General features: G+C 34.1%; 1 protein-coding gene across 2 annotated transcripts; it reads left to right on the top strand.

Annotated features, from left to right (window-relative positions):
* Nucleotides 1-3205: 3205 nt before the first annotated feature.
* Nucleotides 3206-13962, top strand: LOC102582364 (uncharacterized). 2 transcript variants are annotated; one of them, XM_015307257.1, is made up of 15 exons: nucleotides 3615-3706; nucleotides 3782-3817; nucleotides 5837-6046; nucleotides 8263-8457; nucleotides 8534-8889; nucleotides 9014-9239; nucleotides 9416-9584; nucleotides 9699-10895; nucleotides 11039-11210; nucleotides 11303-11521; nucleotides 11593-11730; nucleotides 12008-12242; nucleotides 12354-12413; nucleotides 13236-13307; nucleotides 13392-13962. In XM_015307257.1, exons 3-15 carry the CDS (start codon nucleotides 5951-5953, stop codon nucleotides 13521-13523), a joined length of 3267 nt encoding a protein of 1088 aa, XP_015162743.1. In that variant the 5' UTR covers nucleotides 3615-3706; nucleotides 3782-3817; nucleotides 5837-5950; the 3' UTR covers nucleotides 13524-13962. The 2 variants fall into 2 exon arrangements, with proteins under 2 accessions (XP_006344150.1, XP_015162743.1); XM_006344088.2 differs by lacking the exon at nucleotides 3782-3817 and having other exon boundaries at nucleotides 3206-3706.
* The last annotated feature ends 960 nt before the right edge of the window (nucleotides 13963-14922 follow it).

The raw sequence follows: 14922 nt of genomic DNA, 5'->3' as shown, positions 1-14922 counted from the left end.
GTTTGTAAATAAAAAATAAAAAAGGGGGGGGGGGGGGGGGGAGCCCTTTAAGTTGATTTTATTCAACGATTTAACAAGTGAATAGTATTCTAAAATAATTATAGATAAATTTATCTCATAGGTATATATTATTGAAATAGTGCTTAATTTGTGTTGAAAATTATCTAATTTATAGATTAATTTGTGCTGAAAATGATATGTAATTTATAGCTTAATTTTTTGACTTCGTGTAATAAAATTTTTAGCGTTGTCACTCTGATTAACCTCAGCTAACTTGAAATAGAGGTATATTATTGTTGTTCCCTAATATCAACTAGTGTAGGTGTATTAGAGGGTGTTGGTTTCAATTTAACTATAATATTACTATTAATTGAAAATAATTACTACTAATATTTTAGATTTTAGATAAATTGTAGTGTTAGTGTGACATGTACCATCCATATTGTTAGCAATTTACAAATTATATTTAACTAAAGTACCTATCCCCACTGCTGCTTTTGACTCAAAAGCCTAGTTCTCTTTTTTCCTAATACTATGGACTTAAAAGATGAATTTAATTAGATCATGTCTTAATCAAATATTATACCGCTAATAAGTGTTTCAAATATGGTTATACCGTCAAACCTCGTTATATTGATTATGTTTGTTTGAAAAATTCATGACTCAACCTTGTTATATTAATTATGTTTGTCTGAAAAAATCATGACTGTTATAGTAAGATGGTGTTATATATAAGTTATAACGTATCATTGTTATAATGATGTTTAATTTACCCGTGTATAAAATGAAACTGACTAGTGTAAGTATAATATGATACATTCACAGTCAAATAATAATGTAACATTTTCTTTTTCAACGAGTACTACATTTGTGGAAACATACAACATCTTAAAAAAATAAAAGATAAATTTACGTATAATAGACTCTTGTAATTCATTTTTTTAAAATGCCGCACATAACAAAAGCTTTACTATAGTGCATCGAGCTGCCATTTTAACTAGCATTAGGTCAACTAGGACTAGAAACTCCATCAATAATTATATCTTTATAATTTTAAGATAATTATTGTCTAAACAAGAACAACTCAATTCTAATATCAAACAAAACTTTAATAATCGACTTAATAATTCAATTTAAGGGAACTTATCAATAATTGTAATTTGATATAATATAAGAATCATTGTCTAAACAAGAACAACAACAAATCTAGTATCAAATACATTTTTTATTGATTTAATAATTCAATTCCAAGAAAACCCATCTATATATAATTGTAACCTTATATAATATATGAAAATTATTATCTAAGCAATAACAACTCAAATTTAGTGTCGAACAACTTTTTATTGACGATTTAATAATTCAATCACAAAGAACTCATCAGTAATCGTAATTTGACAATATAACACAATTTTTTTTTTGATAATCATGATGTTTAGACCAATTTATGCGCAAGTTGACTAATTTCACGACATATCCTACCATCAACAACAAGTATTATATGATTTTGTTTACCAAAATTAAGATAGAAAATACACTCCCATTTAAAATAAATAGTGTTTTTATCTTTTCATTTTATTTTAAAATAAATAATATTTTACAAAATGAAAAAATAAAATAAATTTTACTTTCAACTTCACCCTTATTTAAATAAATATAATTTTCAATAATCAAATAAATCATTAAAGTGTTATTTTAAACAAGAGTTATGTGGAGTGCTCTCATCCTTTATCAGATATCTCAAATTTAAATTTTTTAAATACGAAATCATCTTTATTAAAAAATATTTTACCCCATAATATGAAACTATTTAAATTCAATCTGACTCTAACTTAAGTAAAGCATAAGTTGGTTAGATTGTGAAAGTTGAATAAATTCCTCTACATTTTAAAAAAGGGGGTCCAAAGGGTAGGCGCGGTTGACAAGGCAATAAACTTGTGACGGCACGAATGCTTCACATGCCATCCAATTTTTGGCACGGCTTCTCCCTCTTCTTGTGTGTGCTTCCCTTTCACCAAAGGTTGATGAATTTTTGTCACAAGTTCGAGTCTCGAAAATTATATATACGTAATATCGAAAATTATATATACGTAATATAAGTAAAAGATTAATAAATTTTCATCGTAAGTTTGAATTTCGAGAATTATACATAAGTATTTAACTGAAAGATAGTAGAAAAAATTATCTATTATTTTTTATTATAAAGAATAGTCTTAGATGAATTTCAGTTATTCATTGAGAAATAGATAAGTTTGAACTTTGCATTTTAAATTTTACACTCCTCGTTTAAAAAAAAATGATCGTCTGTTTAAAAAAGAATGATTCATTTTCTTTTTTGGCAACACTTTAATTTTAATTGTCCACGTGACATGTTTAAAATCACAAGATTAAGAAGTCATATTTCTTTTCTTAAACTCCGTTCAAAGTCAAACTAGGTCATTCTTTTTAAAACGGAAGAAGTAATTTCTTAATTATGGAATTTTATTTTGACTAATTAATACTTGCTTTTAAATTAAAATGTAGTTTCATGGAAAGTTTAATAATTTGTTTGATTAATACTTTTGTATAAGTTAATTAAATTTCATGGACGTTTGTTTTTGACTGATTCATAGTACTTGGACTCAAAATTAATTTCTAATTCCATGGTTTTTTTTGACTGATTTTTCAAACTGTTATTGTCCTTATTACTTTACTTGCCATATTTTTTTTTCACGCTTTTAAAGAAAATATTAACTAAAAATAATAATTTGACTAAATTATTCTTATTTACTTTTAATCTAAATTTAATAATTTTCTCTTTTTCACCATATCTAGCTCATTTTCACTTTAAAAAAATTCAAAATATAAAAAAATAAACACGCAAACTAGTAAAAAAGAGGTAATTTTTTTTTGCGGAATGAGTCCCCTTCCCTATGCTCCACTCCCGATTACGTACATGAACTTTTACTTTATAGGTAAGAATTTGATCCTTTCGTCATTATATATTTATTAATTTTATTTATAATGAAATGATTTTGGACTTTAATAAGCACGACGATTAAAATGGACCGATAGTAAACATGTAAGCCTAATTTTTTCCACGTGCCCCACCTTTCCCCACCACCAGGTCATCCAACACATCATTTGCTGATGTGTCCCATATTGCCACGTGGCCAACTAAATATTGCATCCTCTTTATCCGCCCGATTTAACCCCACCACCGGAAAATAAAACAAACCTATACATACAGAAACAGTCACCTATAGATATAGAGAGAGAAACAAACAAAATGGCGAAAAATTCATGATAGAATTACAGATTGTGGAATCTGAATCTGAAAATCATAATCGGAGGAAAGAGGATTTTCCGGTAGTATAAATAGATACCGATGGCGACTCCATTAACGACTACAGGAGGAGGAGGAATACAAGGAGTAGGCGGCGGTGGTGGAGGAGGAGGAGGAGTAGCGGTAATGTCAGGTACGACGACGGTAGGACACGTGGAACAATCTGGAACGTTGAATAGTAGTAGAGCGGTGGGAGTTAAAGGTTCATCGCCTATAAGGATTTTTCTTTTCTTTCATAAAGCTATAAGGAAGGAATTGGATGGGTTGCATCGATCTGCTATGGCGTTTGCGACGAATCAGGATACTGAGATTAAGCCTTTTATGGAACGGTGTTACTTTTTGAGGTCGATTTATAAGCATCACTGCAATGCTGAAGATGAGGTTTGTTTGAAGTAGTTTTTTTTAGCTTAGTTGTAGCTTAGTTTTTTGAAATGATTTGGGGAAATTTGTGTGCAGGAGGATTCTGGTGAATAATTTTGAGCAGCTTAGCAAGTATATACACATAAAGGATTGAAATTTAAGTTTTAATTTTCTGTTTCTCCTGCTCTGGAAATGTTATGTAGTTATGTTTATTGAACTGGAATGATTTTACTTGCATATGTGAAATTTCTGATTTTTTTGAATGATTTCATTTCATTTCATTTACGAAATATGAGTAAATAGAAAGAAATGTAGAATTTGTAACAATAAGATTGGTACAATCTGATGAGACGTGTAGTTATTGCATCTTTAGTTAGGGTTTGGTGCAAATTTCTCTTCTTGAGTTCTTTTCTGGGGATTTTAGTTGATCCTCTTTAGTTAGTTGTGGTCTATTTTGAGGTGGTGGGAAGATGGATAAGACTTGAGCTTTCTGTAGCTCAAGTGCTCAATTTTTCTTTTTTGATTGTTAGTTCAAGGTGTTCCATTTTATTTCATGATTTTCTTTCGAGCTATGTAGCACTTTTTGATTGCTGCTAGAGCCAGTATTGGTTGATATGGGAATGAGATACCTAATGTTAAATGTGAAGTTGACAATGAAAAGATCTTTATGAACTGTTTTTGCTTCATGGCTTCTTTTTGGGGTGAAACAATGTGGTATATCAGTTCTCCTGCTGGTTGCATTATTATTTTTCTGCATAGTTACTATAACTTGAATCATTTAACAAAGCTGTCTGTTTTCTGGCAACTGATTCTCAATTTTGAATGTCTGAAGCTACTTACTGTTGTGAGCAGATGTACACAGAATCGAGTTTAAATTTGAATTTTTAGTTCTCCTTCTCTTGAAACTATTATGATTTTCGTCGCTTTTTGAACTGGAAAAGTTGTTGCTTGACAAAATCGAATTTAGTTTCATGCTTTGTTAGTTCATTTTAAAATTGAGAATTAGTAAACGACAAAAGGATAGTTAATGGTCTGACAAAGTGTAGCAAAATTTGGACTTGTATTGTCGATAAAACAAATGGGGCTGGTAGTTTTTGCATCTTAGTTTGGCTTTAAATTTCCTTGTCTTGTTTGAAATTTGTTCTAAATTTCTAATCCCTTTTGGTTACTGGGGTGTGAAGGGAGGTGGTGGGAACTTCTTTGCATTGGTGGGAAAGAGGGCTGGTTTTAGAGTTTGTTTGTAGTTCGAGCAATATTTTTTGGATTGACCTTTTCTTTATTTATTCTTGGAAGCATCAAGAAAGTGTTTTATCTCGAGGTATAAAGAATTTGGTTTGCCTTTTTTCTTCTACTAGTTTTAATATTAGGTGTTATGAAAACGAAAAAAAAAGAAAAGAAAAGAAAAAAGAGGGCGTATTTCATATGTGAAGTTGAGAAAAAAAAGAGATATTAAGATCTGTCATTTAGCATAATTCATGAATGTGGTTCATTCCCTCTTTGGTTAGAGCAATGTATTTTATCGGATATATCTCTTGCTGATTTCATTATTATGTAATACAAGAGAAATTTCTTAGAAGCTTTCTGTAATATTGCAACTCACTCATTTACCAGTTTCAAAATAAATAAATATTGCAACTCACTCCTGGTTTCTGTCTCCTTGCACTATTGCTCAACGTTGCCCTCGCTAGTTTAGGTGAGTTATGTTGTTGTAACCTAATAGGTATCAATGTATCCGCAGATCCTCATTACATAAATAAGACAACATATTTTACTTTGGTGCTTGAACCCACTATGTTTTCATTGCCCCACCACCACCACCAAAAACCCTTGAAAATATTACCTTTTTGCTTTACGAGAGATAGAGAAACATTCCCACATTTTACGACTTAAATTAACTTCAGGGAAATCGTGTGTACATAAGGGTTCACTTCTTTGTTTCGCGTCAAAAGTACGCCATGGTTTGATCTAGTGGACTTGAGCCTTCCCTTTGCAACCCCAGTAATAGGAATGTAATTTTATAATTTTTTCCCCATGATATGCTTCTCCTTCTTGATAGATAAATATTTCGCAAGTTACAGAGAAAAATGGCACGTGCATACAACTTGATATTCTGCTTTGAACATCATTAGCATATCATCGTGTGAATGGCAGGTTATCTTTCCAGCACTTGATATTCGTGTGAAGAATGTAGCACGGACTTACTCCCTTGAGCATGAAGGAGAAGGTGTGCTTTTTGATCACCTGTTTGCATTACTTGACTCGGATATGCAAAGTGAAGAAAGCTACCGCAGAGAATTGGCTTCCTGTACAGGAGCTCTTCAAACATCTATTAGCCAACACATGTCTAAGGAAGAGGAGCAGGTATCCTTGCGAATTTTACCTTGCTCTTATTTTGGCTTGAGGGGACACGTGATATGCCTTGTTTTCTATGAAATTAATTATTTTATTGACGTGAAAAGGGAAAATCCCCTTGCTAGGATATTATTATCACTTGATATGATTCATGTATGTTACTCAATTTGTTTCACTTTATTGAGCTAGTTACTATTTGGGAATCAACGGATGCTTTCTTTGATTACGATCTATTCAAATACTCTTAAAATATAATGAATTGTTAATTATTACTCCCTCTGTCCCAATTTATATGACTCACTTTCCTTTTTAGTCAGTCCCAAAAAGAATGACACATTTCTATTTTAAGTAACAATTTGCCTATAAAATGTCTTTTTTACCCTTAATGAAATGATTTACAACCACACAAATTTCTATCATTCATTTTGGACCACAAGTTTTAAAAGTCTTTCCATTTTTCTTAAAGTTTGTGCCAAATCAAAGTACATCACATAAAATGGGACGGAGGGAGTATGATTTATAGTAATTTTTTTTTGTAGTTTCTAAATATTGAAATTTTATTTAAAAAGAAAGAGAAGAAAATTATCATACAAATTCTTAAAAAAGAAGATCCTCTTAATTACATAATTCTGATATGGAAGTCGTGAATTGAATTTTTATAAGATCTATTAATTAGTAAGAGTGACCCTCGTACTTCGAATTATGTCACATAAAGTGGAACGACGGGAGTATTCTCTTTCTGATAACTGAGAAATCTCTAAAGGGCAATGGTTAATGGTTTAAAACTCCATGGATAATGGGCCCACACCTTTACCCTCTCCATTTAAGTACCAGGTTGTCAGGTTCTACCGCGGTGAAGTGTGCCTAACCCATACGTTACGTGTTGCGCTCTTATTACTAGACGACAAAAGTCTTGGGAGGCAGATTATTGTGTATATATTACCCATTTAGTTAGATATGGAGATTTTATGGTTCTTTTCCATTATAAGTAAAAGAAGAAAGATTTGAACTCTTGACTAAAGAGCTCACAAAAGTCCTCCACTCGCTACCTCCTCCAATGCACCCGTGGATGTTTATTTGAGCTTTGGTTGTTTTAAATATTAATTTGTTTAGAACTCCTTATATATAAAAAGGACCTTCTTGTACTTTTGTGAAGTGTTGGAATTTGATTTTGGTGTAACTTCCATTCTCCCTGTGGTGCTACATGTCTACATTCGTATCAGAGCCATCTCATTTCTTGCTTGTTGTACTACATCACCTCACATACATCATGTCTATAAAATTAGAGTCTTACATATAAGCAGTACTGCTGATTAGTATGTCAATGTTAAAAAATGAAGAGAAGCATGAACAATTTACTAATTCATTACAAGTGAGTTTTCTACTCTTTCAAACTCACCACAAAGGGAGTGGTGAGATGGATGAGATCCCTCTATCCTTAACCAGAAGTTTCGACTTCAAGCCCTAGGAATGGAGGAACCTGTGGTAACGAGCGCATCACCCTTTAATGGACCCTATGCAGCATGAATCTTAGAATGTGGTTTTTAGTCCCTTTTTCCCTTTTGAATCATCCATAATGTGAATACAATATTTTAATGTTATTTCTGGTTCAGTAAGAGATGACAATATCCAAAAAAATTGTATTTGAAATGTCTTAACACAAAAATGAGGACGATATAACAACAATAACTGAGTCTGAGTCCCGAACAAGTTGTTGTTGGCTATGTGATTCACTTCTCTATTTAAGCTCAACTATGTCATCATCATGCTAAATAAAGTAAAAGTAACTATCATAATATTAGAAGTACTCTAACAAGACAAACCTATTCCCAACTAGTAGATTTCACCAGGCCCTTACTTTTGGTCTGCATTGATTTCAAGAATTTGTAGGTCTTTCGAGACAAAAATGAGTAGGATATTTCTGTACATTAATTTCATTCTCAAGAAAAGATATTTCTGTACATTAATCCTGACAAGTTAATGCCATCCTCGTCTCCTATTTGGGTGGTGGGGATTGTTCTTTGCCTGAGGTTCATTTAGTTAAGTTAAAACTTTGTTGTATGAAATTTCCCCTTATTATTTATTTTCTTGATAACGGACCCTTATTTTGTGACAGTTGTTTCGTTTTTTTTATTGTTAAAATTGTTGACTAGTATTCTTTTATTTTCTTCTTCTTCATTATTATTATTTACGTTGCTATCTGTTGTTATTGTGCCATTTTGAAGGTTCTCCCCTTGCTCATGGAGAAGTTTTCATTCGAGGAGCAGGCGTCACTGGTGTGGCAGTTTCTGTGCAGCATCCCCGTGAATATGATGGCTGAATTTCTGCCTTGGCTTTCATCTTCTATATCTGCTGATGAGTGCAAAGATATGCATAAATGCTTGCACAAAGTAATTCCAGACGAGGATCTTCTTCAAGAGGTGAGTTAGTTTGCTTGTAGGTGTTAAAGATCTTTGTTAAGTATGGCAAAGCTGATAAAATTCATCTTGCATGAAGATTATGTTTACCTGGATGGATGGCAAAAAGTTAACAAACAAACGCAAGGCTTGTGAAGAGAGTACAACACACAATAGTTCAGATTCTGTTGTTAGAGGCTTAATTGGTCAGGCAGAGAATGTTCCTTGTCCTTGTGAATCTTCTAGAAGGGAATTTCCAGTCTCAAATTTGGATCTTAAAGAATCCACTCTGAATCTCCCGGTTGATGAGATACTGCATTGGCACAAGGCTATTAGAAAGGAATTGAATGACATAACAGAAGCAGCTAGGGAAATAAAGTTGCGTGGAGATTTTTCTGATTTATCTGCCTTCAACCAGAGGCTCCAGTTTATTGCTGAAGTTTGTATCTTTCATAGGTATGCAGCATTGCTATTATGCATATCTGTTTTAGGTTTTGGCTTGAATAATTTTACGGACTAAGATAACTGCTATGGTGCTTGAATCTGGATCATTCAAACTGTTTTCATACTTTGACTGCAGTATTGCCGAGGACAAAGTTATATTTCCTGCAGTAGATGCAGAAATATCATTTGCCCAGGAGCATGCGGAAGAAGAAAATGAGTTTGATAAATTTAGATGTTTGATAGAAAGCGTTCAGAGTGCTGGATCCAACTCAACTTCTGTAGAATTTTATTCAGAACTGTGCTCCCAAGCTGATCATATAATGGAGACAGTGGAAAGACACTTCTGTAATGAGGAGGCTCAGGTGAGTAATATCAGAATCAGAAATATTCTGCAAGTTCAATGTTTCTATCTTTATATACAACAACATACCCAGTGAAAATCCACAAGTATATACCCCCCCTGTAAAAAAATGTTGTTTCTCGAAAGTGATGAAAGTAGGTAATTGATCTTGATTATTTGGATTCTATGTGATCCCAGGTTCTTCCACTCGCACGAAAGCATTTTAGCCCCAAAAGGCAGCGGGAACTCCTTTACCAGAGCTTGTGTGTTATGCCACTTAGACTCATAGAATGCGTCTTACCATGGTTGGTAGGTTCATTAAGTGAGGAGGAAGCAAGGTCTTTTCTTCAGAACATGCATATGGCAGGTAAAGCCTAATTTCTACTGTTTGATACTTTGATTTAATTAAAACTTGGCTTCTGTGTTGACAATGATAGAAAGTATGCCTATTCACCCCATCTGTTTTTGTTATCTAATGCAGCACCAGCATCAGACACTGCTTTGGTCACACTTTTCTCTGGTTGGGCATGCAAAGGTCGTCCAGCTGACATTTGTTTATCTTCAAGTGTAACCGGTTGCTGTCCTGCTAAAATTTTAGCTGGGAATCAAGAGAACTTAGGTAAATGTTGCGGTACATGCACTTCTTCAAGAATTGTCAAATCTAGTAGCTCAAATGGTGAGCAAAGTAATGGTGAAAGGCCAACCAAGCGTGTAAACTTAATGTCAGAGGAGAAATGCTATCGTCATGATCCTTCAGGAGGTGGAAAATTTCGGAAAGGATCCACTGGTAATCAGTCTTGTTGTGTTCCTGCATTAGGCGTTGTAAATTCCCTTGCTGCAGCAAAATCATCGCGCACTTTTACTACAAGTGCTCCTTCTCTGAACTCCTGTCTTTTCAACTGGAATACCAGCTTGACCAATGCTGGATATGCAACACGGCCGATCGATAACATTTTTCAATTTCACAAGGCAATCAGAAAGGATTTGGAATTTCTGGATGTCGAATCTGGAAAACTGACTGATTGTGATGAGACTTTCCTCAGGAAGTTTTGTGGTCGTTTTCGTCTTCTTCGGGGCTTGTATAAAGCTCACAGCAATGCAGAGGATGATATCGTATTTCCAGCTTTGGAATCAAAAGAGACGCTTCATAATGTTAGCCATTCTTACACCTTGGACCACAAACAGGAAGAAAAGCTATTCGAGGATATTTCATCTGCACTTGATGAGCTTTCTCAGCTCCGTGAAAACTTGAATGGTGGGAGTTCAGTTAAAGGTCCTTGTAGAAACTCTGGTGCTTGTGACTTGCATGAATATTCAAGAAAATACAATGAGCTGGCGACTAAAGTTCAAGCCATGTGCAAATCTATAAAAGTAACCCTGGATCAACATGTTATACGGGAGGAAGTTGAGCTATGGCCGCTATTTGACCGGCATTTTAGCATTGAAGAACAAGACAAACTAGTTGGTAGGATAATCGGTACAACTGGGGCAGAGGTACTTCAGTCAATGTTGCCCTGGGTAACCACTGCTCTTACTCAGGATGAACAAAATAAAATGATGGAGACATGGAAGCAAGCAACCAAAAACACTATGTTCAGTGAATGGCTCAATGAATGGTGGGAAGGAACTCCAGATGGAACTTCCCAGGCATCAAGCTCAGAGGACATTGTTTCACGAGGTTGTCACCATGCTTTAATTAGTTTAATTCATGCTGTTGTGTTGTTCCATAAGCTATTTACATTAGACAAGGCTATTAGTGGATCTAAACTGAGAAATTTTTCCTGATATTCATTTTAGCCTCTAAAATTATGCCCTTTTCAGGATGTGAGTTTCCTGAATCTCTAGAACAAAGTGATTCCACTTTTAAACCTGGATGGAAGGACATATTTCGTATGAATCAAAATGAGCTAGAGTCGGAAATAAGAAAGGTCTCCCGAGACTCATCGCTTGATCCAAGAAGAAAAGCATATCTTATTCAAAATCTTATGACCAGGTTTGTTTTCAATAAATCCATCTTTTTAAACCTTTATGATTGCTATATCATTGTCATTATTCCACGTAACCTATTGAGCATCTGTTGTTCAGTCGCTGGATAGCTGCTCAGCAGGAGTCTGAAGCAAGATCTGTTGAAACTTCAAATGGTCAAGATCAAATAGGATGTTCACCTTCATTCCGTGATCCAGATAAGCAAGTGTTGGGATGTGAGCATTATAAAAGAAACTGCAAGCTCCGAGCAGCTTGCTGTGGTAAACTATTTCCATGCAGATTCTGTCATGACAAAGTCAGTGATCATTCTATGGATAGGTAAATTTCTGGATGCATTTCTGTTTCTAATCAAACTCCATTGCATGTCTAATTTTTCTAGTAATTTGCAGGAAGGCAACAACTGAAATGATGTGTATGAACTGCCTCAAAGTACAACCAGTTGGACCTACTTGCACGACTCCATCCTGTAATGGCCTTTCGATGGCAAAATATTACTGCAGCAGCTGTAAATTTTTTGATGATGAAAGGTGATACTAAAATGACACTACTTGTTTCTTGTTGATGAAGTAGGTTGAATCACATAAGTCAATTAGCTAGAACATAAAACCCCCATTTAATAAAAAATTGTCTGTCGATTTCTTGAGAAAATCACATGAAAATCTATTTCAATACTTAATTCCTTTAGTCAAGGATGAATCCTTGGGTCTCTACTATTTCTGCTTCTTGTACATGTTGCAAGATGAAATTATACCTCTAATAGATCTTTGATCTTGATTACTACATTCTATTTGTTTCCTACTTCAGGACAGTATATCATTGCCCGTTTTGCAATTTATGCCGGCTGGGGCAAGGACTAGGTGTTGACTTTTTTCATTGCATGACCTGCAATTGCTGCCTCGGAATGAAACTTGTGGACCACAAATGCAGGGAGAAAGGTCTTGAAACCAACTGTCCAATATGTTGTGATTTTTTATTCACATCAAGTGAAACTGTCAGGGGTCTGCCCTGTGGGCATTTTATGCATTCAGCATGCTTTCAGGTCTGTTTGCTTTTCTCTGCTAGGCTATTTTCATGCCTTTGTTGTCAGAAAGGATTATGTTGGTTATTAGAAATTTAATTTGAACTAAAAGCAATCTCTTTATTTCCTCAGGCATATGCTTGCACACACTACATCTGTCCCATTTGCAGCAAGTCTATGGGAGATATGTCGGTAAGGGATGTTCTTCCTTCTTTAAACATACCTTTTTGCCGAGTAGTGATGCTTGTTTGTGTAAATCCATGGAATTATTTGCAGACACAAGAATATTGTGAAATATCTCTGTTATAACCTGTTAAAGCTTTAAAATATAGACTATAAAAATATAGTGTACTGTTTAATTTTCTTTTTTTTTTCTGTTGTAAAGAAGAATTTCCAGGTTGCACTAATAGTTGGTTTAATTTCTATGTAGAGTCAAAGCTAACTTGGTGTGTTTGTGATAAAACTTATTTAATATTTCCTTTCTAGAAATAGGAACTGCATCAAGCCTATAAAATGGGCAGATGAATGTGCAAATGTGCTTGTGTTGGTCAAGTAGCTTTATTTATTCTTCCATAGACAGGAGTGCTTGTCTGTTTTGTGATTTCTTCTATTACTCCTCCATTTTGTACTCAACTATGAACCTTGCCTGATCCACAAAGAGTCTCATCTAATTGAAAGAAAAAAGAGAAGTTTTATTAGGAAAAAATCAATTTTGCAGCAGATGCATGTAACATCATACTAATATTATGCATCTCTTTTGAATGTTATGTACGACATAGTTTGATATTGAGATGCTTTATTTAATGAAATTCTAGTACTGTTAAGAATGAAATAGGACATTGTGTTTGATCATATTGTATAAAGAAATCATGTCGTCTTCTCACTTCTTGTGGATAGTTATAGCATGTAGCCCTATATATTTCTTATTTCGAGACCTTTCAATCTTTATGTATCCTTTTTCGTTTCTGTTCTATTGCTCAGATGAATGACCTCAACTTTCATTCTCTCTTTTAGGTGTACTTCGGGATGCTTGATGCTTTGATGGCTTCGGAGGTATTACCAGAAGAATTTAGGAACCGCTGCCAAGTATGGAATCTTTTTTAACAACTCTTATGCTTATTAGTTATTTCTGAAGCTTTTTCTCAAAAAAATTTATATGAATTTCCCCAGGATATATTGTGTAACGACTGTGGTAAGAGGGGAACTGCACCATTCCATTGGCTATATCACAAGTGTGCATCTTGTGGATCCTACAATACCAGAGTGATAAAGGTGGAAACAAGTCCTAATTGCTCCAGCTAATGAGACCTGTCGGATTACCAACGGACTGAGCCTAGAGGGGCAGAAGAGGGAGGGGTGGGTGGTGGGTGGAAGGTTTCTTCCAGATCTTCTCATCACTATATATACAAGGTCGTAAGTTTCTTTTATGTATATATAATATATGTTGAATCCTTTGGTAAAAAATCTTGTCTCCGTTACTGAGATTACCCTCTCATAGGATTACATACATCGCATTGTTAAGTGCGAGCTCGATACATAGGTTTGTAAAATACATGAGCAATAACGGTCACCAAAGTTTTGTTATTGTTATACACCAAACATACTGTTTAGCCAAATTCATGTTTGCAAGTGTTTATGGTACGATTTCGTACATACAAGGAGGTCATGTTCAGAACAGAATGTTTTCATCTACTGTAGGAACTTTTCTTCTCTTATGATTTTTATTACTTTCTTTTTGATAGTATTGGCCTCGTTTACACACTGTTTGGATCATTGTTACCCATTGTTTCATAATGTACTGTATTGTATTGTACTATATTGTACTGTATTGTATGATAGATACAATGTTTGGCTAGACTGTATTGTTTGTTGTTGTTTAATAACATTTTTATTGTTTGGTTTGACAATATCGTATTGTATTATAATTTATAAATTTACTAAAATATTCTCAATTATTCTAGGGTAGGGGGTTTGACTAGAATTAAATAATATATGGTAAACGGTAAAAAAGTATTATGAAATATTATGTCATGATATAATTGAAAAGAGAAATTAAGTAACAATGAGAACACACCAAATCGATTGTTCCATAAAATGGGGGTTTTCATTGTTACGTAACAACGAAATTTAACAATACAATACATTTTAAGTAACAATCAAAACAAATATTGTAGGTATGATAACGATACAATACAATACAATGGATAACAATGATCCAAATAGAGTGTTACAGTATCAGTCTAATCACTCAACTTATCCACTCGTGGAGTGCATTTGGTAGTAGTTGAAACTTCGCCGTTTCTTCTTCAGTAAAGCCGAGCCCAACCTGCCTATCAATTAAAGAGGTTGAGAGTAAGCGTAAGCTCACTCGGAAGCTTAAAGAGCTTTCCTTCATTTGCTTCATGGGAGTCGCACAACACATTACTGGAAGTCAGAGGGTCAATACTATATGCCTAACCCTTTGCTCCTAGGGACCGTAGATTGGAAAATGCCTTCTAACCCTCCTAATATGGAAGAAGTTTAAAAGGTAATTTTAGCATGTTGGCGCGCACTAACCCAAAAAAAGCCGCCCCTATCCTATAAAGTCATTAAGCTTTCGAGTTTCTTTTATATAGAAAATATTGTTGGGATTTCAAAAACTTCCATCTGGTCACCTTATTTCTTCGCTGAAGGTGTGATCCCTAATAATTTTACCACTGCA

This window comes from Solanum tuberosum, unplaced genomic scaffold (genome assembly GCF_000226075.1).
Source record: "Solanum tuberosum cultivar DM 1-3 516 R44 unplaced genomic scaffold, SolTub_3.0 scf00051, whole genome shotgun sequence".
Taxonomy (NCBI): domain Eukaryota; kingdom Viridiplantae; phylum Streptophyta; class Magnoliopsida; order Solanales; family Solanaceae; genus Solanum; species Solanum tuberosum.
The sequence above is the reverse complement of the archived record's forward strand: the minus strand, read 5'-3'. Positions and strand labels throughout refer to the sequence as shown.

Coding starts and splice junctions, on each gene's coding strand:
- LOC102582364 (XM_006344088.2), top strand. CDS start 3,368: ATGGCGACTCCATTAACGACTACAGGAGGAGGAGGAATACAAGGAGTA. Junction 9,585..9,698: donor TCAGAACATGCATATGGCAG/GTAAAGCCTAAT, acceptor TATCTAATGCAG/CACCAGCATCAGACACTGCT. Junction 11,522..11,592: donor AGTGATCATTCTATGGATAG/GTAAATTTCTGG, acceptor AGTAATTTGCAG/GAAGGCAACAACTGAAATGA.